We start from the raw sequence: 26,260 nt of genomic DNA, 5'->3' as shown, positions 1-26,260 counted from the left end.
ACTTTTCAGCACACAGTAAAATCACACAATAGGAAGCACAGAAATTAAGTGAAATCCTCCAATTTTAGATTGAAAATAGTTTGAAACATACGTTAAAAATATTTCTTAAAATGCTTATTATTGTTCTTTAGGGACCAGTTATCAAGTTTCCACCACAAACATGTCCCTGTCATAGGCTTACACTAGTGCTGAAACTGACTGTTTCTTCAGACCTATCTATCATCTATAGACGCTGCACATGAGTTGGAATGAATATTGCAGATAAACAAAGGAAGCAGTACAGTTCCAATCTAATGTGCATACATGAATACAGAAGGTGCCTTTACCCAATGTGGTCTTTTGCTGTTCAAGAGATATGAAAGAGCTCACTTCTGGCATAACTGTGGATACTGGGAGCATCCCTGTTGAAAAATACATTACTGAATTTGATGACGTAAACTGATATTGAAAGTACTTAGACTTTACATAACACATCATCAATATATCTACTGTGTGTGCATCAAGTCATACCAATTAATCATTTTTTTAGTTTAAAGATAAACTAGCCTCCTTCATTTTCAGGACAGTTGTAATACTTTTTTTTTAAGGAATATCCAACATATACTTAGAACTAACTTATGCTCAAGATGCTTTAAAAACGGAAATAAATAAGTTACCAGATGTACTTTGAAGGCTGGTCATTGCCTGCGACTTGTGAATAGTCTGTCTTTCACTTGCTAAAAGAAATAATTAGAATTGTAGTTGCTGCACTTGAGATTATGACACAACTCCTATAAAATGTATAGTGATAGTGTATCAGTGCTATTACATAATGGGCCATATTTACTAAGCAGTGCTTAGTCATAAGGCACTTTATGGTCTATTCAGCATCTATTATGTATGGTCCATTATTTTAGTTATTTGAATGGACCATAACGTGCCTTTCAACTTAGCACCGTCCAGTAAATGTTGGCCCACATGTCTTGCACAATTATTCAACAAAATTTACCCAATAAATTCTTAAGAAAGTAAAGAACATATTATTTTTTTTTTAATCCAATGAACCACACGTTGGATACAGAACATATCTGTAAACATGTAGTAGCATAACATTGTCTATTTAATTCATCGCTCATGTGGATATAATTACTTTTCAGCATTAGCAGGAACACTGTAAAACTCCATTACGACAAATGTTTTGAGAGCAGCATTGATTCCAGTAGAATATTGACACTGAAACACAGAGTGGATCTGCCTTTCTTCATCAGTAATGTGATAGTACAGTTAGGGTCATCATTTCTTTCAATTGCAAGAGCTTCTTGCTTTTGAAAACCGAAAACCACAAACATATAGAAGCCATAAGTGGAAACCTGTGTTTTTGTCTATTTGTGATTTTTTATGAATTGGAAACAAGTTACTATAAATCCTCATTCTCCCCAGAAGTGAATTGTCACAAAAATGGGCTCAAATTCCTATTTAAAAAAAAAAGTTGCCTAAATGGTAAAAAGAATTGGGATAAATACAAATAAATAAAATTCACCAGCTGTAGTTTCTGGTGTTTCTGTAATGTGTAAAGTGTCTTGAATGTAAACTTCTTTCTCTCTTGAAGCTATAAAAACAGAAATTAAGTTAAATTATTAATAAGTATCACTAATATGAACATGATTTTATTAGGCAGCCAAAGAGAAGAAGCAGGCTTATAAAAGGTGACAACTGATTACCAAAAACTATACAAACACAGACATTATGGACAAAGCTGCAGGAGTTTATGTGCATGAAATCAGTCTGCAATGATTTTCCATCAAGTGTTGGAATCAATAACAAACGTACTTCTACATTTTCATATTTGGGCAAGTGAAAGCAAATATATGTACTGTACAAAGACCCGTTGAAGTGAAAGCAATGGATTTGCATGTGATAGCTGAAAGCATTCTACAAGTACATAGTTATCAAGCAACTGCATTACCCGGTGTGGAACTTGTTTGTGCTACAGTGACAGAAGTTCTCTTTGTTGTTACGCTTGGCGGAGACAAAGATGACTTTGTTGGCAGAATCGAAGGCAGACCTAAAAGGTGCACATTTTTACTGAGGTGATGCAGACCAAACTCAATCACTTATGATATCACAAGCATGTCAATTCCAATAACCAATGATAAAACACACAAACACAATCTAACCACTTCAGACTTTTTACTTGTTTTACTTGTTATGCAGCCTCTTTTCTGACTGCACTAATCATTTCAATAAAACCAAGAATTATGTAATGTTATATATTTTCACTTGATGTTAAGATTGAAAATTATTAATTTCTGATTCATTTTTATGGGTTGGTGATTTACAAAGCTCAGACACAAGTTTTGCTTTTAATGGGTTGCAGCAGATTGCATCCTAATCACCAACCCCATTCATATTGGTCAAAAATATTTATGAGCAAGAAAAAAGGGACCTTTCCTAATGTGTTATATAATGAGAGGAAAAAGCGAACACCACTGGGGTTTCCCTGTTGCCTGTTGTATATTGGGCAGTCAGATCATGGCCTACCAACAGGGAAAGAATATCTGCCTCGCATCTGCCATCAGTGCTCACTCTATAACATAGACAAACTGAAATTATAAATACTTTTTTGAGGCAACAAATTATTATAGTGAATTGTATAATTTAAAATTGAACCACTCATTTGAAATTTGTGAAAAATATTTATGAACCACATTTGAGCACATTCCTACCTCTCTTTACCTAAACATGGGAATATTAATTTTATAATGAAAATTAAAAAATGATTTACCATGGTGAGTTTGTTCTTTTTCCAAGCTGTATTCTGTGGTAGGATCATAAAAAGGCTGCTTCTCACTGGCAGCTAAAAACAAATAGTTGTAATAGATATTATGCCCATGATGATTGTTCTATAATTAGGGTCAGTGCCCTAAAGGAAATAGAAAGAATGAGCAATTGACATCAAAGCCGCCCCCGCCGCTTAGCACCCAGGGAAGAATCAGAATAAACATGTGATAAAAGTACAGGCCATGTTTATTCCTTATGTGAATAACGTGCTGATGCAGTTAGCTTCCTTAAACGAATGTATGCATTGTTAAAGGAAAAATTATGATTTTTTTCTTTGTTTCATTTTTTTAATTTATTTAAAAAAAGTAGAAGATCAAGGATAAAAGAAGGATATGGCACTTTTCAGCACACAGTAAAATCACACAATAGGAAGCACAGAAATTAAGTGAAATCCTCCAATTTTAGATTGAAAATAGTTTGAAACATATGTTAAAAATATTTCTTAAAATGCTTATTATTGTTCTTTAGGGACCAGTTATCAAGTTTCCACCACAAACATGTCCCTGTCATAGGCTTACAGTAGTGCTGAAACTGACTGTTTCTTCAGACCTTTCTATCGTCTATAGACGCTACATGAGTTGGGATGAATATTGCAGATAAACAAAGGAAGCAGTACAGTTCCAATCTAATGTGCATACATGAATACAGAAGGTGCCTTTACCCAATGTGGTCTTTTGCTGTTCAAGAGATATGAAAGAGCTCACTTCTGGCATATCTGTGGATACTGGAAGCATCCCTGTTGAAAAATATATTACTGAATTTGATGACGTAAACTGATATTGAAAGTACTTAGACTTTACATAACACATCATCAATATATCTACTGTGTGTGCATCAAGTCATACCAATTAATCATTTTTTTAGTTTAAAGATAAACTAGCCTCCTTCATTTTCAGGACAGTTGTAATACTTTTTTTTAAGGAATATCCAACATATACTTAGAACTAACTTATGCTCAAGATGCTTTAAAAACAGAAATAAATAAGTTACCAGATGTACTTTGAAGGCTGGTCATTGCCTGCGACTTGTGAATAGTCTGTCTTTCACTTGCTAAAAGAAATAATTAGAATTGTAGTTGCTGCACTTGAGATTATGACACAACTCCTATAAAATGTATATTGATTGTAGTGTATCAGTGCTATTACATAATGGGCCATATTTACTAAGCAGTGCTTAGTCATAAGGCACTTTATGGTCCATTCAGCATCTATTATGAATGGTCCATTATTTTAGTTATTTGAATGGACCATAACGTGCCTTTCAACTTAGCACCGTCCAGTAAATGTTGGCCCACATGTCTTGCACAATTATTCAACAAAATTTTACCCAATAAATTCTTAAGAAAGTAAAGAATATATTATTATTTTTTTAATCCAATGAACCACACGTTAGATACAGAACATATCTGTAAACATGTAGTAGCATAACATTGTCTATTTAATTCATCGCTCATGTGGATATAATTACTTTTCAGCATTAGCAGGAACACTGTAAAACTCCATTACGACAAATGTTTTGAGAGCAGCATTGATTCCAGTAGAATATAGAATATTGACACTGAAACACAGAGTGGATCTGCCTTTCTTCATCAGTAATGTGATAGTACAGTTAGGGTCACCATTTCATTCAATTGCAAGAGCTTCTTGCTTTTGAAAACCGAAAACCACAAACATATAGAAGCCATAAGTGGAAACCTGTGTTTTTGTCTATTTGTGATTTTTTATGAATTGGAAACAAGTTACTATAAATCCTCATTCTCCCCAGTAGTGAATTGTCACAAAAATGGGCTCAAATTCCTATTTAAAAAAAAAAGTTGCCTAAATGGTAAAAAGAATTGGGATAAATACAAATAAATAAAATTCACCAGCTGTAGTTTCTGGTGTTTCTGTGATGTGTAAAGTGTCTTGAATGTAAACTTCTTTCTCTCTTGAAGCTATAAAAACAGAAATTAAGTTAAATTATTAATAAGTATCACTAATATGAACATGATTTTATTAGGCAGCCAAAGAGAAGAAGCAGGCTTATAAAAGGTGACAACTGATTACCAAAGACTATACAAACACGGACATTATGGATAAAGCTGCAGAAATCTATGTGCATGAAATCAGTCTGCTAATGATTTTCCATCAAGTGTTGGAATCAATAACAAAAGTACTTCTACATTTTCATATTTGGGCAAGTGAAAGCAAATATATGTACTGTACAAAGACCCGATGAAGTGAAAGCAATGGATTTGCCTGTGATAGCTGAAAGCATTCTACAAGTACATAGTTATCAAGCAACTGCATTACCCGGTGTGGAACTTGTTTGTGCTACAGTGACAGAAGTTCTCTTTGTTGTTACGCTTGGCGGAGACAAAGATGACTGTGTTGGCAGAATCGAAGACAGACCTAAAAGGTGCACATTTTTACTGAGGTGATGCAGACCAAACTCAATCACTTATGATATCACAAGCATGTCAATTCCAATAACCAATGACACAACACACAAACACAATCAAACCACTTCAGACTTTTTACTTGTTTTACTTGTTATGCAGCCTCTTTTCTTACTGCACTAATAATTTCAATAAAACCAAGAATTATGTAATGTTATGTATTTTCACACTTGATGTAAAGGTTGAAAATTATTAATTTCTGATTCATGTTTATGGGTTGGTGACTCACAAAACTCAGACACAAGTTTTGCTTTTAATGGGCAGCAGCAGATTGCATCCTCATCACCAACCTCATTCATATTGGTTAAAAATATTTATGAGCAAGAAAATGTTGATCAAGAAAAAAGGGACCTTTCCTAATGTGTTATATACTGTAATGAGAGGAAACAACAAACACCACTGGGGATTCCCTGTTGCCTGTTGTATATTGGGCAGTCAGATCATGGCCTACCAACAGGGAAACAATATCTGCCTCCCCCTGCCATCAGAGCTCACTCTATAACATAGACAATCTTAAATTAGAAATACTTATTGAGGCAACAAATTATTATAGCGAATTTAACAAGAGAAAATACAACCACTCATTAAAAATGTATGAAAAATATTTATGAACCACATTTCAGCACATTCCTACAGTACATCTCTTTACCTAAACATGGGGATTATAAAAAAAAAAAAAAACATTATTTACCATGGTGAGTTTGTTCTTTTTCCAAGCTGGATTCTGTGGTAGGATCATAAAAAAGCTGCTTCCCACTGGCAGCTAAAAACAAATAGTTGTAACTTAGATATTATGCCCATGACTATTGTTCTACAATTAGGGTCAGTGCCCTAAAGGAAATAGAAAGGATGAGCAATTGGCATCAAAGTATCCCTCCCTCCCCCTAACATCAATGGAAATGATTTTGACATTGACATGAAGAATTAGAATAAATATGTGATAAAATGGCTGGCCATATTTATTCATTGTTCGATGCAGTTATGTTCCTTAAACGAATGTATACACTGTTAAAGGAAAAATTATGATTTTTTTTTGTTTCATTTTTTTAAATTTCTGTTAAAAAAGGGTTCATTTATTTCTGTGCAAGAGGAACTCTGAAATGTTGATTGGTTATTACTTTAGTCTTTTTTGTGGGCATGGGCCCCGTGGCCCTCATAATGACCTCATCTCATTTATACACACGCTAGTCCTTAAATCTCCTGATCAAGCAGAAGATGAAGGATAAAAGAAGGGCATGGTCCTTCTCAACACACAATAACATCACACAAAAGGAAGCACAGAAATTAAATGAAATCCTTTATCATTGCATGGAAAATTGTTTGCTAACTTACGTTGAACATATTTTTTCAAATGCTTATTGTTGTCTGATGTTGTGTAATGACCAATTACTAAGATTACACCCCAAACATGTCACTGTCAGAAGCTCACGCTAGTGCTGAAACAGAAGGTTTCTTCAGACCTTTCTATCCTCTATAGATGCTGCACATGAGTTGGGATGAATATTGCAGATTAACAAAATCAAACAAAGGCAGCAGCACACGTCTTATCTGATGTGCATACATGAATACAGAAGGTGCCTTTACCCAATGTGGTCCTTTTCTGTTCAAGAGGTATGAAAGAGCTCAATTCTGGCATATCTGTGGATACTGGGAGCATCCCTGTTGAAAAATCCCTCACTGAATTTGACGACGTAAACTGAATTTGAAAATACTTAGGGGGCTATGCACTAAGCTCAATGGGTTTGCATTCTGATGTTCAAAAAAAGCACGTCCGTTAAAAAGTGAGGCCGGGGATGCGATTCACTAAGGCCTTGAGCTCATTTTTTAACGTACGTGCTCAAAACACCCACAGCGTACGTGTTGCTTTTTCCCCCCTGCTAGCGTTCTTAATCTTTACGTACGCTAGCTGATAGAAAAAAAAGCCACATGTAACATTTGCATGGAGATTTGCCATCTCCATGCAAGGCTGTTACAGGCGATCGTACACTTAATAAATACATTTGAATAATAGTGTACATGAGCAGGGGGTCTCCGGAGCTGAACAGCATTGGTTTCAGGTCCGAGGACCCCCTACTTCAGGAGATACCGGCCCCGTAATGGGGTGCCGGTATCCCCTGCAGAATTTCAATGTCCCGGTCACGTGACGCGGACGCTTGAAAGTGCAGGGGATACCTGTACCCCATAACGGGGCCTGTATCTCCTGAAGTAGGGGGTCCTCGGACCTGAAACCAATGTGGTTCAGCTCAGGAGACCCTGCACATCTACACTATGAAACACATGTATATTAAAAAAAGACTTAACAAACATTAATTAAAGGCCCCCCCTCCGCCCTAACACATACAGTATAATAATGTGCAAAATTACTATTATCCAGATATGGATAATAGGTTATTTGCCCATTATTAAACACTGCATTAGCATACCTAAATAAAGTAAATAAAAACAGTAGCAAGCTAATCCAATGAATACAAGCAGTTAGAACATCAACAATGAATTAATTAAACCATTAACCAATGAAACCAATTAATTCCTAAACCAACTCAAAATGAATAGTAACACTAACCAATCAAACCAATGAATTACTACAACATTAATGAATGTAAACACTAAGGGCCTTATTCAGAGAGGGTTCATAAAAAAAATCGCCAGGGAATTTAAAATGTTTTTTTTTGGGCGTTGCTATCACGGTATTCGATAAGGCTCGAATACCAGTGATAGCAAAATGCCCAAAACGGGCGAATTGCTGCCAGCGAGAGCATCAACCCTCTGAAAAGGCAAAAACCAGCGATTCATTTCTGATGCAGAGAGAGCGGCTCTGAGAGAGCCGCCTCTCCCAGCTGAAATGTCGGCCGAAATATACATTTCTTTAATAGTGTAGAGGTGCAGGGGGTCTCCGGAGCTGAACCACGTTGGTTTTATGTCCGGGACCCCCTGCTTCCCGAGATACAGGCACCTTTATGGGGTGCCGGTATCTCCTATGCACGGAAATGTCCCGGTCACGTGACGCGGGACATTTCAATGCAGAGGGATACCGGCACCCCATAAAGGTGCATGTATCTCGAGAAGCAGGGGGTCCCCGGACATAAAACCAACGTGGTTCAGCTCCGGAGACCCCCTGCACCTCTACACTATTAAAGAAATATATATTTAAATAAATATTTAAAAACAGATCAATACACGCCCCCCCTCCGCCCAAACCCATACAGTACAGTAATGGGCAAAATAACTATTATCCAGATATGGATATTAGATTATTTACCCATTATTAAACACTGCATTAGCATACATAAATAAAATAAATAAATACAGTTATACTTACCACAACAGCAGGTCCCTCTGTCCTCCGTTGCCAGAAACCATATATAGAAAATAAATACATTCTAATGGTCCCTAACCCCTTAATCACCTTAGCGGTTCCGAACCACTATAGTTATTAAGGGGTTAACCCACCCTGACCCGGGAGGCCTAAGCACCCACCCCAGACTGACTATACCCACCCTATAACCATTGAGTAGTATAGTGGTACATCATACCCATATAATAATAATATGGGCATGATAAGCCTCTATAGCACTCAATGGGCACCCTAATAAAAATACAGTAATTCATAAGACACACAATAAGAAAAGCCAACTAAACTACCAAAAAAGACACTTCACTAAATACAAACAGTAGCCAGCTAATCCAATCAATATAATCAATAGCAATATCAACATTGAATTAATTAAACCATTATCCAATCAAAACAATTAATCTGGAAAGCAACTCAAAATGAATAGTAACACTAACCAATGTAAACAATGAATTAATCCAACATTAATTAATGTAACCATTAAATGACAAATAAACACATTAAAACTATCTCTGAAGTATCCATAAAACACATTAGCTAACATAATATAACATTAAGTACAAGCGAACACCAATCGCAAACCTTTTCTTACATTAACCATAAACAAACAATCACATCCACATCATTAACAAGTGAGAAATGCCCCCCAAATATTGGCATAATAATGTATTAATCTGTACCCTAAAGAGGTACAGATTAATATATTATCAGTCAATGTGCATCACACAAAAAATAAAAAAACACATCCAAAAAATAAACCTGTAAAAAGATACATTTACAAACATTGAATATCTTACTTACCATTAGAAGCGGTGGCCCTCCGACTCCCGGGGTAACAGGAAGCTCACGTACCTTGAAGGCCTCCAACAGCATCCGATGCCATCCGCCATCAGGATCCGGCTGAGGTACCCCAATCTTCTTTTTTCTTTCTTACTCACCGTCTTCTATCTTCATCTGTAACCATTTCTTGTTGTTCTTTATCTTCTTTCTTCACCAGCGTGTGGAATTGGTTCCCACGATCTGATTGGCTGAAATACCTTGTGACACAGCGGCCATCTTGGATTTACTGACGTCATGTTAAAGGTAAATGAAGCACAGCCATTCTGATTGGCTGGCATCATTCCCTTTAAGTGACGTCATGTAAAATTTTTTTTTTTTAAAGTCGGAACATGGTTTTAACAGCCAATCAGGTGGCTGTTAACCATTTTGAGGCTAAATGTGATGTCACAAGCCCTATTTAAGGCCGTGACTCCTCATTTGAGCCCAAGAAGCCGACGAGACAGCATCGGCTGGTATTTAACATGGGGTTTTATGGATTGACAGATGAAGAAAGAAGATAAAGAACAACAAGAAATGGTTACAGATGAAGATAGAAGACGGTGAGTAAAGAAAGAAAAATGAAGATTGGGGTACCTGAGCCGGATCCTGATGGCGGATGGCATCGGATGCTGTTGGAGGCCTTCAAGGTACGTGAGCTTCCTGTTACCCCGGGAGTCGGAGGGCCACCGCTTCTAATGGTAAGTAAGATTTTCAATGTTTGTAAATGTATCTTTTTACAGGTTTATTTTTTGGATGTGTTTTTTTATGTGATGCACATTGACTGATAATATATTAATCTGTACCTCTTTAGGGTACAGATTAATACATTATTATGCCAATATTTGGGGGGCATTTCTCGCTTGTTAATGATGTGGATGTGATTGTTTGTTTATGGTTAATGTAAGAAAAGGTTTGCGATTGGTGTTCGCTTGTACTTAATGTTATATTATGTTAGCTAATGTGTTTTATGGATACTTCAGAGATAGTTTTAATGTATTTATTTGTCTTTTAATGGTTACATTAATTAATGTTGGATTAATTCATTGTTTACATTGGTTAGTGTTACTATTCATTTTGAGTTGCTTTCCGAATTCATTGTTTTGATTGGATAATGGTTTAATTAATTCAATGTTGATATTGCTATTGATTATATTGATTGGATTAGCTGGCTACTGTTTTTATTTAGTGAAGTGTCTTTTTTGGTAGTTTAGTTGGCTTTTTTTATTGTGTGTCTTATGAATTACTGTATTTTTATTAGGGTGCCCATTGAGTGCTATAGAGGCTTATCATGCCCATATTATTATTATATGGGTATGATGTACCACTATACTACTCAATGGGTATAGGGTGGGTATAGTCAGTCTGGGGTGGGTGCTTAGGCCTGACGGGTGGGTGAAGGGGGTATTAGCCCTAAGGATGGTGTTTAGACCTTGCGGTTGGGTAGCGGTTGGGTTAACCCCTTTATTACCTTAGCGGTATTAACCGCTAAGGTAATGAAAGGGTTAACTCCCCCCGCAACCCCCCCGCAATGCCTAAACAGCCACTAAGGGCAAACTCCCCCTTCACCCAACCCCGCTAGCCACAGTATTGTATTATATTGTTTGTCTTTACTGTAAGCCTGGCACGGGTGTTTAGCCCCTTCATTGCCTTAGCGGTTAGCCGCTAAGGTAATGAAGTTGCTGTACATGCATGTTTCCTGCCTCGGATGCATGCCTGGGGGGTCCAGAGCTGCTATTAATGGCTATCAGCTCTGGAGACCCCCGGCATCAATCCGAGGCAGGAAAGGGGCCTGATTTTTTCTAAGTCCCGACACATCGCTGCTCATCGAGGCCATCTCCCCACCAATTGACCAACAATTTTGTGGGGAATTGGATTTGGGGAGAAAATCGTTTTTTAGGCCTGCGATGGGCTGCGATGGGCCGCGACACCCGACTCGCGGGTATCTGAATAGCGCGAGTTTATCAACCATCCGAAAATGGTCGATAAGGGCCTGATCGCTGCTCAGTCAGTGATTTTCAGATGGAGATAAAATTTTGCGTCGATACAGGCCGTTATCGAGCACTTATCGAGGCTATCTGAATACGAGTGCCCATTTTGGGCGATAAGTGCTCGATAAGGTTATTATCGAGGCTTTCTGAATAAGGCCCTAAGAGACAAAGAAATAAATTCAAACAATATCTGAAATAACCATAAAACGCATTAGCTAACATAATACAACATTAACTACAAACGAACACCAATCGCAAACATTTTATTACCATTAAGCAGGAAAAAAACAAACAATCACATCCACATAAGAAATTGAAATTAAAAAAACCAACAGCAATACCAAGCCACAAATGCCCCCCAAATATTGTCATAATAATGTATTCATCTGTACCCTAAAGTGGTACAGATTAATATATTATCAGTCAATGTGCCTCCCCCAAAAAATCAAAAAACACATCCAATGAAGAAACCTGTAAAAAGAGACATATACAAACATTCAATATATTACTTACCATTAGAAGCGGTGGCCCTCCGACTCCCGGGGTAACAGGAAGCTCACGTACCTTGAAGGCCTCCAACAGCATCCGATGCCATCCGCCAAGATCCGGATCAGGTACCCAAATCTTCTTTTTTCTTTCTTTAATCACCTTCTTCTATCTTCATCTGTCACCATTTCTTGATCTTCTTTATCTTCTATCTTCATCTGTCAATCTAAAAAAACCCCATGGTAAATCTCAACCGATGTTGTCTCGTCGTCTTCTTGGGCTCAAATGAGGCGTCACGGCCTTAAATAGGGCTTGTGACGTCACATTTAGCCTCAAAATGGTTAACAGCCACCTGATTGGCTGTTCAAACCATGTTCCGATTTTAATTTTTTTTTACATGACGTCACTTAAAGGGAATGATGCCAGCCAATCAAAATGGCTATGCTTCATTTGCCTTTAAGATGACTTCACTAAATCCAAGATGGCCAGCGTCACATGGTATTTCAGCCAATCAGAGTGTGGAATTGGTTCCCATGATCTGATTGGCAGAAATACCATGTGACGCCGGCTTTGTCATGTCATCTTAAAGGCAAATGAAGCACAGACATTCTGATTGGCTGGCATCATTCCCTTTAAGTGACTATTTTTAGGCCGTGACTCCTCATTTGAGCCCAAGAATATGACGGGACAACATCGGTTGGGATTTACCATGGGGTTTTTTTGGATTGACAGATGAAGATAGAAGATAAAGAAGATCAAGAAATGGTGACAGATGAAGATAGAGGAAGGTGATTAAAGAAAGAAAAAAGAAGATTTGGGTACCTGATCCGGATCTTCATGGCGGATGGTATCGGATGCTGTTGGAGGCCTTCAAGGTACGTGAGCTTCCTGTTACCCCGGGAGACGGAGGGCCGCCACTTCTAATGGTAAGTAATATATTGAATGTTTGTAAATATCTCTTTTTACATGTTTCTTCATTGGATGTGTTTTTTGATTTTTTGGGGGAGGCACATTGACTGATAATATATTAATCTGTACCACTTTAGGGTACAGATGAATACATTATTATGACAATATTTGGGGGGCATTTGTGGCTTGGTATTGCTGTTGGTTTTTTTAATTTCAATTTCTTATGTGGATGTGATTGTTTGTTTTTTTCCTGCTTAATGGTAATAAAATGTTTGCGATTGGTGTATGTTTGTAGTTAATGTTGTATTATGTTAGCTAATGCGTTTTATGGTTATTTCAGATATTGTTTGAATTTATTTCTTTGTCTTTTAATGTTTACATTCATTAATGTTGTAGTAATTCATTGGTTTGATTGGTTAGTGTTACTATTCATTTTGAGTTGGTTTAGTAATTAATTGGTTTCATTGGTTAATGGTTTAATTAATTCATTGTTGATGTTGTTACTGCTTGTATTCATTGGATTAGCTGGCTACTGTTTTTATTTACTTTATTTAGGTATGCTAATGCAGTGTTTAATAATGGGCAAATAATCTATTATACATATCTGGATAATAGTTATTTTGCACATTATTGTACTGTATGTGTTAGGGGGGTGTATTTAGTTAGAAATAATGTTTAGTATTTTTGTAGGCACAAAATTGGTACCGCAGGCCCGCGGGTACCCCGGGACTCCCGCGGGGACCCCGGGACGGCCGCGGGGTCAGCCGGGGACTCCCACCGGCATGTTGTATGGGTGTTGTGCATGCAAAAAAGTAAAGCAAGAAATTTTTCAAAGTCCAGCTTTTTTTGCGTTTACCTTGAGCTGACGTATTCTGTGGAACGCAACTTTCGCGTACGCTAAGGTTACGTAGCTTAGTGCATCCCGCTTAAGGGCACAATTTAACGCAAACAGGGTAATGAACGAGCAAAGTTGGACTTAGAAAAATTTCCTGAAAAAAGTAAGTTTTAGAGCGCAAAGTGCCTGTTTGCGTGGCTTAGTGCATCGTGTTCAGCACAACATCACGTTCTAAGAGCACTTTGCGCTCTAAAAACGACTTAACGGAGCTTAGTGCATAACCCCCTTAGACCACATAACACAACATCAATATATCTACTATACGTGCATCTAACCCATACCAATGAACCATTTTTTTAAGTTTAAAGATAAAATAGCTACCTTAATTTTCAGGACACGTAACATTTTTTTTTATAATTACCCAACATATATTTAGAACTAAAGTAGGCTCAGGAGTTGGAATCAATAACAAAAGTACTTCTACATTTTCACATTTGGGCAAGTGAAAGCAAGGGGATGTACAGTACAAAGACCGCTGAAGTGAAAGCAATGGATTTGCATGTGATAGCTTAAAGCATTCTACAAGTACATAGTTATCAAGCAACTGCATTACCCGGTGTGGAACTTGTTTGTGCTACAGTGACAGAAGTTCTCTTTGTTGTTACGCTTGGAGGAGACAAAGATGGCTTTGTTGACAGAATCGAAGACAGACCTACTGTAAAAGGTGCACATTTTTACTGAGGTGATGCAGACCAAACTCGATCACATGATATCACAAGCTTGTCAATTCCAATAACCAATGACACAACACACAAACACACCTCATATATACTATTTCATTGTTTACAAACTTCCTCGTGTTGCCTTTTTTGTTACTGTAGCAATTAGTTGCAATTATTAAAGACTATTATGCAATATGTGTTGTCACTTGATGGAAAGGTTGTAAATCATTAGTTTCTGATTAATGGTTATTGGTCAGCGATTCTCAACTCTCAGATAAGATATGTGCTTTAAATGGGGTTCAGGAGATTACATACATATGTACAACTTGATCGCACCCCCAAATTCCTACAGGTTGAAAATATCTATAATTTTCAAAAAAAAGGACCTTTTCCAGCCATTTTATATAATGAGAGGAAATATCAAACACCAACACACATACTGGACAGACAACATCAATACTTTTCTAAGTACCTGATATATTTAGAATTGACTTGGCTATTGATTCTTATAAAACAAAAATAAATAAGTTACCAGATATACTTTGAGGGATGGTCATTGCCTGAGGTGTGTAAATAGTCTGTCTTTCACTTGCTAAAAGAAATAATCAGAATTTTAGTGAGATTATAACAGGAGAAAGGGTGAAATATGCATAGATGATGAGAAAATGAGGCCACTACAGTATGTCTCCTATATGATCAATCAATTTATGATCAATGAGAGACAGGTGAAGGATTAACAAGCATGATTTGAAGCTGCAAATACAGCACAACTGGTTTATTTGAAGCCATTTTAAGATTGATTGCATAAGCTGAAAGGCATATGCTAAACTGAAAAAGCAGAAGTAGAAAAGTGTGGAAGCTTCTAAATATGGATGTGCACTGGATCATGATGCAGCCTTATTTACCCAATATAGTCTTTGGTTGTTCAAAGGGAGGTTCCTTTGTAAGTGTAGCAGGAGCAATTGTAGGATATTCTGTCGTCAGAAGAAAACATTAATTGTCTGAGGAAACTACAAACATATGTATAAAATAGCATTTATTAATATATATCTTTAAATGTCTGTATAAAAACATGATAACAAATAGTTTATACTCAGAAGTGCAGTGTATATTGTAGAATTTTACATGCATGCGTCAAAACCATAAGAAGGCCTATATTGACTTACATTCTTCTGCCATGAGGCACCTATCACTGAAAGACATTGGAGCCTATTCTAGTAGCTTCGATTTTATCACTGGCAAATTGAATGGTTTGGCGTGACCCTACCTCACGGTCTGACATTTGTGTTATCATGGTATTCATAAAGAGTTATCGCAAGTCACAAACCATGAAGAAGGTCAATGCCAATACCGCTCGGGATAGCAGTGTCCTTATCTCAGCCTTTTTCTAAGTTCTACCGCTGCTATCTGCCCGCAGTCTGTAAGAACTGCAGAGAAAGAGCTGCATCTACCTGCACAGCTCTTACAGCTGTTGGCACTGTTTTTATTCAATTTTAATAACACAGTATTGAATCAGGGGGTCTCCAGAGCAGAACCACGTTAATTTCAGGTCCCGAGACCCCCTGCCTCCTGAGTTACAGGCCCCAGAATAGTGTGCCGGTATCCCCGCGAAGTTTAAATCTATCGCGTCACGTGACTTGGACATTTAAACAATGGAGGGAGATACCGGGGCCTGTAGCTCGGGGAGCAGGGTGTCCCAAGGCTGAAATGAATGTGGTTCAGCTCAGGAGTCCCCCTGTTTCAGTACTTTGTTATTAAAATTAAATAAAAACAGCTTCATTACCGTAGCGGGTAGACGCTAAGGTAATGAAAGGGTTAAGCCAGACTTTCTTGGGGGTAGGTGAAGGTGGTATTTGCTCCTAGTTGGGTCGTTAGGCCTATCAGATCGGTAGCGGGAGGGGTTAACCCCGTCATTACCTTAGCGGTAGTAACCACTAAGGTACTGCACCGACACACTTTATTCGAGCAAATACCCAGTATGTACCTGGCAGATACCTGGAATGCGCCGCTCCTCACCTCTGACAAGCCCCGTTGCATTTGCCTTCCCAGCCTGGGTTCATGCCTGGCTGACGGGCGGCTGATCTGTTAAATGATGATTAGGATTTAATAGGCTGCAATGCTTCGCGTGTCTACCAGATGGCATAAATTCATGAATTGTAATGCAGTATATATATATATATATACTGTGCAGTATTGCAGCCAGCGGGAATAAAATGCTTCAATCCCTGCCTGGAAAATACCTCAATGCACTCGGGCAGAAAACAGTCACAAACCTCAATACACCCGGGTATACCCGAATTCGTGGGATTAGCCGAGCTCGAATAAAGTGTGTCGCCAGTGTAATGGAGTTAACTCCTCCTGCAACCCTCCCAGTAGGACTAAACACTCACTCTGGGCCAAACACCACCTTCACCCCCTCTCTCTACCCCCAATAAACCGGGTCCTGGTATTTAACCCCTTCATTACCTCAGTGGTTAACCACTAAGGTAATGAAGCTGCCTGTAAATTTATTTTTATTACAAAGGATTTAATCAGGGATCTCAGTAGCTGATATTAATGCGGGTCAGCTCTGGAGAACAAGCTTCAATCCGATGCAGTAAAAATAATTTTTTTCTTCAGTCACATCGCGGATCCCATCTCGCCACCCTTGAGACTGTGAGATCAGAGGCTGCGAGATCAGAACCTGCGTTTTGCTTGCGAGTTGCAGCCACGACGTGAACCTCGGTGCTACTAGAATTGCTCGATATTTAAAAAAATACAAGGTTAAGCATTTGTTTAGCTCCCACGCGGTTTGTCTTTGCTGGAGCGCTACCGATCGGGTAGAAGCACTTCTCCAGCAAGTTTGTCATGTTATCAAAGCTTTCCGAATAGCTACATACACTTACAAACTCGTTCGAGATGCGCCCGATAAGTCACTTATCGAAGCTACTAGAATAGGCTCCACTGACGAATGGAATATAAGGTGTTTTTCAGCCCCGGCACATGTAGAAGATTAATTTCTGTGAGATTCCTAATGGCCCATCGGATTAACACAGCGGATTCAAACTCAATGGGACTGCAGGGACCCCCCGCTGTGTTAATTCGATGGGCCATTAGGAATCTCACAGAAATGTTGAGGCATTTACTGCGAGATGCCTTAGTTTTTACCCAGGCAAGTGATGGGATACTGGTGGCATCAAAGCACATAAAACATCCAAAATAAAAAAAGTGTACAAAAGTTACACTTTTGAGAGACAATAAAATAAATAAATAACATTATGGAATCAAATGTATCTTAACTGTCTCACTACCATATGTTCACTATTGATGAATTGTATTACTATGTATATTAGGTAGGTTACAGAGGTCGTAGAGCAATGATCTCGTTAATACTAGGGCAGTCCAAAAGAAGAAAGGAAAAATAAATGATCACCAACAGGTGAGGAAAATAGTGGTAAACTGTTGTGTCCACGCGGTATGTTGAATCCCCCAATTCAGATGGCTTCTTTGGATGCGTTTAGAAATGTACTTTGTGATATTTTCCCAGATTCCTTGGAATTTGACACTTAAACATTTAAACCTTCCTTATGCTGAACAATGAGCATTGCTTCATTTGCAGAGGAATCCAAACCCCATAATTAAACTGGCAGACAAGGGCGGAACGGTGGCAATGATTAATTAAAATAGTTATTTGGCAAATAGACAATGATCTAATACCTCCCCTCATACAGTACATTATTAGATGGTAATCCTGATTTTGCTTTCAAATGAGATTTCTTGTATCTTTAAAAACTCTCTCTATATATATGAATATAATTTATATGAAGACATACCATTTTTTGATAACTAACGAAAAGTCCCAGGAAGTCCTATTGTGTCTGGGAATTATTAAGTGTTACAGTGTTCATTCTTATCTGCAACCTTTGGTCACATCTATTCGGAGTTAATTGAAAGCTACAACTGATTTCCTTAGTAAGATCAATGATATTGGATTACTTCTGCTCAATGAATTGAGAGAATTTATTTTACATCTGTTAGAGATTGCTCTAATAAAAAAAAATAGGTTTCAGACGTTTTTAGTTTTTTTTTGCTTTTTTACAGATTTATATATTTTAAATACATAGATTATATTTTCTTGAATTGGAGGGTCAACACAAGCTCTTTCAGACTTTTTACAGCATGATAATGCTTGTCAAGATTGCATTAAATTCACTGCAGAATTTTTCAGTACGCTGTCATCACATTTTGTGGGATGCCAGTATTCATAAAGAATCTCATGGAATGGTGATAGATCTCTATAGTAAGCCAACTGATTTTAACAGTCTTTTGAATTATAAGAGTTTTTATCCAGTAGCAACATCTAAGAGCTTTCCATATAGTTAATGTTTAGAATTGAGGCGCATAGTGAGTGCCAATGAGATCTTTGATGATAGAATATGTGAAATAGTCTTTAGATTTTGAAACTATCGAAAAGGGGTGGTTGATGCAATGAGACTACTTGATAGACATGATCTATTAATCAAGAACAGACTTCAAAGATGTCATTGATAAATTCCGTTGGTCTCAGCTTTTCATTATTTTTTCCAGCAGTTTGAGCGTTGGGAGACACTGGCATATTTTGAAATCTGGTCAACATTTTTAGAAGGGTATCCTTTCTGAGAGTCAAGTTAGTATGGGTGGATTTGTCAAGAGGCATTATACATCTGTTACACCCATTATCTTGCAAATCTAGAATGACTACCTTTCCTTGGTTAAAGGAGCAATCCAAGCGGGCTAAATAAAAATAAAATAAAAAAAGATGTTTAACATACTGTAGGTTTGAAGCAGGGGGTCTCCGGTGCTCAACACCTTTCATTTAAGCTCCGGGACCCCCTGCTTCCCGAGATAATTACCCCTGAAGCGAGTGCCGGTATATCTCGGCTTTTTAAAGTTCTCTCGTCACGTTGGTCAATAGGAAGCCGCACCAGATGACGTCATGGCTTCCTATTGGCCCGCGGGACAAGGCAGCCTTGAAAAGCCACCATTACGTGATCTCTGCTAGCAAACCGGAGCAGCTGCCAGCACTCCCTATGAAGGTAAGTAGCTTCAGAAGCAGGGGGTCCCTGAAGCTGGACTCCATTCATTTCAGCTCTGGGGACCCCTGTTTCCCAAGATACTTACCTCCGCAAGGGCTGCCTATAGCTGCTCCGGTTTGCTATGAGGGATCACATAATGTCTGCTTGTTGCTGTGATATGTGGCTATTTTATTACACACCCTTGGAAAGTCACACACTTCCTTATCTATGGATATCTTACATGCCCATATGACTGATGTTCATGCCTTAAAATGCACTTGTGGAATGCAATAAATTGGTCAAACTGCAAGGACATTTCCATTAAGATTTAATCAACATTGACGTACAATTAGAAGGGGCCATTTGGATTTTCCAGTTGCTATGCACTTTGTTTCTAGATCTCAAAATGCTACAGTAGCAATGGAGATCTCATATGTTGGAGCAGGTTCTGAGCGGGCCAAAAGGAAGAGACAGACAGGGGCTTGTTCTGCAGGATGATAAAATCAACACCGGTTTCCCAAAAGGGATGAATGACAAGTTGGACTTGGGCTGCTTTTTCTAGCACCATTAGGAGTATAATGGTTGATGGTTGGAACAGAGGTCCCTTTTAATCCCTAGAAGTCTGGGAGTGTTCCTCTTGTCCAATGGTCTTACCGCGCTCACGTGGTCGATGGCACCTCAACACTCCCTTTAGGAATTTCTGTTACATGATTATTGCACCTTTGTGCTCCTTTTTAGGATCTCCTATTACATGATTATTACTTAAAATAACATTTCAGGAATAATACAAATAAACAGCATTATATATTTTTTATCCTCTGACCATCTCTGCCTCTAGCCGGTTGATGTTTTTTGTAGTGATTTTCTTTTCTTGATTTAGACTGATCTAGTGTTAGAGAGACCATTGTTCTATAGGTATTAATCGCCTGCGGATGGGCATCAAGTACCTGTATGAGTTATTGCCCCCGTTCCAGTGTTAACTCCCATTGACTTAAATAGGAGTTAAAACTGGAACGGGTGGGATAACCCGTACCGGCACTTGATTCATTTGTCCCTTTATATCTGTTGCAGTATAATTAATCAAACGGAATATATTGCAGTGAGACTTTTAAGAAACATTTTAGTCCATATGTTATTTAAAACATTTTTGTTATGTCCTGCACAGTATCCTTTTATGCATAAAATGTAAAAAATAAATAAACAAGGAAGAGGATAATATATTGATACGTGTATCTCGGACTAATGTCAACAGTGTTTCCTATCATCAAGTTTATGAATAAAAGTTATATATATATATATATATATATATATATATATATATATATATATATATATATATACTGTATATATATATATATTTTTTTTTAAATAAATAAATCAGTTCTGTGGAATTAGATAATACTGTCTGCATTTTTTTTAAAGTCCCATTGCCATTTCTAATGTACTGATCATCCTTTGGTTGCTACAGCAACAATTTAGAAAGTCCTCATTTGATACAGGCTCTGACACACCTTTTTGAGCTCTGCCCTTTGGCAACAAAGATACAGTATGTTGCTGTGTTCAAAACAGCAGACTGTCTATTACTCTGAAAGCTGTAACAATAATGTCTTGCAGTTAGTAATATAATGTTTTACTCCAGTACTTGTCATAATGTAGTTTCTTTATCTTTTTGTGTGCATTTTTTGTATTATATGTATATTTAGTTCATGGTGCAATTATTATTCACTTTTGCGTCCTGATCAGCCTGTGCAAGATCTCATACTATGATTGTGTGTTAAGGATAGCTATGATATATTTATAAATATATTTTTTAGACTTCAGCTATAATAGTGAATTGGTTAAGAATGATGTTATTGTGTTTTATGTCTGCATTTAAAGCATATATTTTTATTTAGTGTAGTCTGCAGAAAATGTTTTTCCCTGTAATAGTTGGGAATGTGCCTGTCGTCATAGAGGAAAGGTGGACAGGTGAGTGGATCGACAGCTGAAGGGACATATAGCTGGGCTGACTATCATCCAGAGCGCATTGCAAGTGATAGAACAAACTGATGAAGTCATCACATAGTGAAGCTCCCAGTTGGACAGAGATTAGCAAATTTCACCTGTTACAGTAGGGCATAAATCTTTAAAAAAAAACAGGTTCTAAAGAATATTTTACAGTGTTTAACAATGATACTATTTTATGTCATATTGGCACTCATTTTTAATTAATGATTGGCAAAGCATAACAAAAATGTACAGTATAATTTGAAAGCAAGTAGTTCTATAATATACAGTATATATATTATAGTCAGCTGTGCCTTTCTAGGAAAAAAGGCACCTGAGCCTTAAGCAAAAAAATGAAATAATTTACATGTAAAATACAATAAATAATTTAGCTTCAAATAGTGAATGTGGGAGAAGTTTATCCACTCCCAGTAACTATTCCACTGCCAGTCCCAATAATGTAATAATCAACGTATGTAATGTCTTGTTGATCCCTGATAAAAAGTGCAAAAGCTCCGTTGCCTGCACAAAAATATCCATGATTATACATAACTAACTTTATTATTATTTGTCCAGGATTTACAAGCCTTAAAATTACCTCCAATGTTTGGAACAGGATGTTAAATGTGGGGCACACTGAGTCCTGGTTGTTTTTCTGAGTCTTGGATTAAAAATTCCTTTGTCAGCAGAAATGCATTAAAAAGATTCCCTTGAATTATTATATTTAATATTCTAAATAAAATCTAAAAAAAAAACTGAAAGTAATTACCCAAACTAGTTTGTGGCTTTTCTGGGCTGGATAATGTTACTGGTTGGGATGAAATGAACAATGCTTTTTCAGTGAAAGCTGGAAGAAGAAAAACAAAGCATGACTATAATCACATTTTTATTCTCACAAGGAGCCATCATAAACATAACCACCGCCAAGAATGAGGATAATTAAAGATGACAAGATGAAGGCAAGGTCACTTCTAAATAGGACAAAAAAAGTCAATTTATTGAAACACAACGTCAACTGGAGGAAGGATAAGAAGCAAACTATTTCTGTGAGTTTATGTGCTTATCCTCTTTATGAAGGTGATTTTGAGAAATACGGAGCGATGACAATGTGATCGGAACGAAACTATTTCACAATGGAAAAATGTATGTATGTAGACAAATACGCAAAGGAGTTGAGGGGCTGCATTGAACATGGAAATGAACACATTAATGTAAGAAGCCATGCTCTTTATTAGAACTGTAACAGTTGCCCAGAATAAAGAAGTGAAAAACCCCAGTCTGAGATTATGACTATTATCTAAAGTTGGGGTGGACCATTCAGTGCTAGGACTGTTGGATGTGTATTGCTCAGTGTCACTCAATGCTTTGCTGTTGAGATAAGTGCAAGTGATTTTAACACTTTTAGTGCCAATGGTCCATATCACAAGTGAATACTCTGTCACTGAAATTCTAAACAGGAGTTCCCACAGGAGAGATTGAATTAATAATATTTGAGCTGATAAAAGATACCATGGCCTAGACCAGGGATGCGGAAACTTCCTGCGCTGCGCCCCCTGCCTGCTCTCCCCCTGTGTGGTGCCCCCATTACCTGTAATGCGGCATCAAATGACGCCGCAGGACGTCATGTGACGTCACATTGCCATGGAGACGCGTGGAGGAAGCGGGGACTGAATCCGACTGAAATCGGGTATGTGAGCCACGCCCCCCCAAAAGTCTCGTGCCCCCTCTGGGGTGTGTGCTCCCCAGTTTGCGCACCCCCGGCCTAGACTCACTAAACTTTGTTAAAGTGGCAATAATATTCAGCATTCTGAAATAAAAAAAAAATGCAGTATTTACGTATGATAACAGTGCATAAATAATGACCGAATTTCCATATGGATTTTTGCTAATGCAGGAGAACCACAATAGTCGCTATCGCAATTTGCTAAACAACACAGAAGATCCACATGCAAACACAATGTGTCTCCAATAGGAGAAATAAGGAAAATCATTACATTATCCAATGGTCATGTAGCCAGGACTGGTTTCCTTGGCTACCAGTCTGCCCCCTCGTGGTAGTAAGCCCTGGTAAGGACAGGCTGCCAGGAGATATTATAGGTTTTCCCCACCCCCAGCAGCTTCAGTGAGTCACAGGGGAGGCGGTGCGACTAGGCCTGTGTGTGTCCAATCAGGGACTCAAACCTGGTACCTACTTCCCTTGTACTTAAGGGGCTGCAATACCAAATTTAGTCAGTGCCTCTGCCTGCTTAAGAGAGGCTGGTCTACCACAACAATTGTGCAGGGCTCTGCCAATCTGTATTCCCTCCCCTCGGGAAGCTGATGGGAGACTATACCCCTTACTCCACGGGGAGAAAGGGAAGAGCAAGGACTGCTTCAGGGTCCCTTGGCCTGGAGTGGAGGTCTAGGGTACATCCTGAGGGTGAAACCCCAAGAATAACTGTCTGAGGCTGTGGATGCTGATCATCTGCAGTGTAACCAAATAAAGTGATCCTGTTCAAATATATCTTCCTGTCTGAGACTACAATCTATCAGGGGGAGGGGAAGCAAGTTCTCCTGCAGGGATTGTCTCCACATCCCTGGGGCCTGCAAGAGATGGATGCGCTGTCACCGTGAGAAAGAATCAGTTACTATCCCAGAAGCCTGTCCTGTTCTCCTCCATTACACCGCAGGAGACTCAGATCTACTGTGAGCCAGCAGGTATGCACCACACCATGTAATTGCAGAATCTCCCGGGGGAGGGGGGGCGTGGGGAGGGGGAACACTGTTACAGTCACAAAAGCTTTTAACCCCTTTATTGTCAGAAGGCATTCCTGTGTTATGCATTGGATGCCCAACAGGTATTAACGTGGTTAAATACTACTTGAACACCCTACCGCTACCCTAACTATCACCCTGTACATACTGTGGGGTAATCCCCACCTCCCTCTCCTAGAGGGGCCTAAAAAACATTTCATAACCTCATATTGTATTCTTTTTTTTTTAATGGGAGCCATCCTCAGACGTCCTTTCCCCACCGCTGATGGAGATAATTTGGGAAAGTGTGGCCCATTTATAGAGCCTGTCATTATTGCATACCACATGTAAGGGAGCATGTGGTAAATCAAGCAACATGATTGGTTGCTGTGCCATAAGACACCCTTACACAAATTATGCATTAGTGACAGACCCTATATAGGGACAAGCCCTCCCATATCACCTCAGTTGTGGGCAGGGAGAAGATACGTGAGGATGGCTTCTGTTAAGAAAGCAATAAAAGATGAAGATTTAAAAGAAAGGATTCAAGGGGTTTAATCAATGCTGAGAATAGTTTGTCATGGGAGACAATAGCTTGAAATAGCTGTTGGCCACCAGGCCTTGGATAAGGCCTCATTTGGTGCCTGAAGAATTCTATTTTGCTTTTACAGGGTTTTCATTTTTTCTTTTGGGCCATCAAGTGAAGGAAAGGAATACTTTTAAAGATTAATAGAACTTTTTTATTTTTTTTGGCGGCTGGGAATCAGCCCACAGGATTATTGGAGTAGCTCTAATGGTTCTTTGACCCAAAGACCATGGACGACCCATAGTGTGGATGGGGAAAGTGGTCTTTTTTCATTAACTCCTTTAGTGCCCATTAGGCCATCTAGTCTGCCCTTTAGAGAGCTTTGTAGCCTTACAAACATTGAATGGGTTAATGACCACTTTATTTATATTGTTACCTGTGCTTTTATTATATTTAATATAAGTTATTTGTATCTCTGTGTATTATAAGACATACAGTCCTATTAGCCCATTTTCGCTAATAGAGTTGTAAGACTTTCTTAAGGGGAGGGGGTTGTTAAATGTGTTGTTGTGTGGGGGTAGGTGCCCTGTGGAGGATGGTTAACCACTTGTTTGCTATAGGGGTTGGTAAGACATTTTCAAACAATTCCTTACTAACCTCTTTAGTTACATAGTTACATAGTTACATAGTAGATGAGGTTGAAAAAAGACTTCCGTCCATCAAGTTCAACCTATGCTAAATTTAGACAACAGATACTTTATCCTATATCTATACTTATTGATCCAGAGGAAGGCAAACAAAAAACTCCATTAAGGGGAAAAATTAATTCCTTCCTGACTACAAGAATTGGCAATCGGATTAATCCCTGGATCAACATCCTTCCCATGTATACTTATTTGGTATATCCCTGTATACCTTTCTCATCTAAAAAGATGTCCAACCTTTTTTTGAACAAATCTATTGTATCTGCCATCACAGTCTCCATGGGTAATGAATTCCACATTTTAACTGCCCTTACTGTAAAGAACCCTTTCCTTTGTTGCTGGTGAAATTTTCTTTCCTACAACCTTAAGGGATGGCCCCGAGTCCTTTGTACTGCCCGTCGGATGAATAGTTCTTTTGAAAGCTCCTTTTATTGTCCCTGAATATATTTGTATATAGTTATCATATCCCCTCTTAGGCCTCTTTTCAAATGTAAATAAATCTAATTTAGCTAGCCTCTCCTCATAAGTTAGAATGTCCATCCCCTTTATTAATTTGGTGGCTCTTCTCTGCACTCTCTCTAGTTCCATAATGTCTTTTCTTAGGATTGGTGCCCAAAATTGTACTCCATATTCAAGGTGTGGTCTTACTAATGCTTTGTAAAGGGGAATAATTATGTTTACTTCCCTTCCATCCATTGCCCGTGTGATGCAAGATAAGATCTTGTTTGCCTTTGCAGCTACTGCATGACATTGGGCACTATTGCTAAGCCTGCTGTCTACAAGCACTCCTAAATCCTTCCCCATCAAGGATTCCCCCAATATATCTCCATTTAATTTGTAAGTCGCCTTTTTATTCTTGTATCCCAAATGCATAACCTTACATTTATCTGTATTAAACCTCATCTGCCAT

At 38.3% G+C, this 26,260-nt stretch overlaps 1 protein-coding gene across 45 annotated transcripts in view; it reads right to left on the bottom strand.

The window, feature by feature from the left end:
• The window catches only part of ABI3BP (ABI family member 3 binding protein), a 425,352-nt gene that overhangs the window by 137,172 nt on the left and 261,920 nt on the right, over nt 1-26,260 (bottom strand). For 37 of the 45 annotated variants that reach the window (XM_075590134.1, XM_075590143.1, XM_075590151.1 and 34 more), the window contains 14 exons: nt 22,157-22,234; nt 15,274-15,342; nt 14,901-14,960; nt 14,260-14,361; nt 5,949-6,020; nt 5,112-5,210; nt 4,685-4,753; nt 3,811-3,870; nt 3,482-3,556; nt 2,765-2,836; nt 1,946-2,044; nt 1,520-1,588; nt 657-716; nt 327-401 (listed from right to left, as the gene is read on the bottom strand). In XM_075590134.1, coding sequence (XP_075446249.1) covers nt 327-401; nt 657-716; nt 1,520-1,588; nt 1,946-2,044; nt 2,765-2,836; nt 3,482-3,556; nt 3,811-3,870; nt 4,685-4,753; nt 5,112-5,210; nt 5,949-6,020; nt 14,260-14,361; nt 14,901-14,960; nt 15,274-15,342; nt 22,157-22,234 — 1,059 coding nt within the window. The remainder of the gene's footprint in view (nt 1-326; nt 402-656; nt 717-1,519; nt 1,589-1,945; nt 2,045-2,764; nt 2,837-3,481; nt 3,557-3,810; nt 3,871-4,684; nt 4,754-5,111; nt 5,211-5,948; nt 6,021-14,259; nt 14,362-14,900; nt 14,961-15,273; nt 15,343-22,156; nt 22,235-26,260) is intronic. The other 8 variants (XM_075590170.1, XM_075590179.1, XM_075590135.1 and 5 more) reach the window with 7 other exon arrangements.

This window comes from Ascaphus truei, chromosome 3 (assembly GCF_040206685.1).
Source record: "Ascaphus truei isolate aAscTru1 chromosome 3, aAscTru1.hap1, whole genome shotgun sequence".
NCBI lineage: Eukaryota > Metazoa > Chordata > Amphibia > Anura > Ascaphidae > Ascaphus > Ascaphus truei.
The sequence above is the reverse complement of the archived record's forward strand: the minus strand, read 5'-3'. Positions and strand labels throughout refer to the sequence as shown.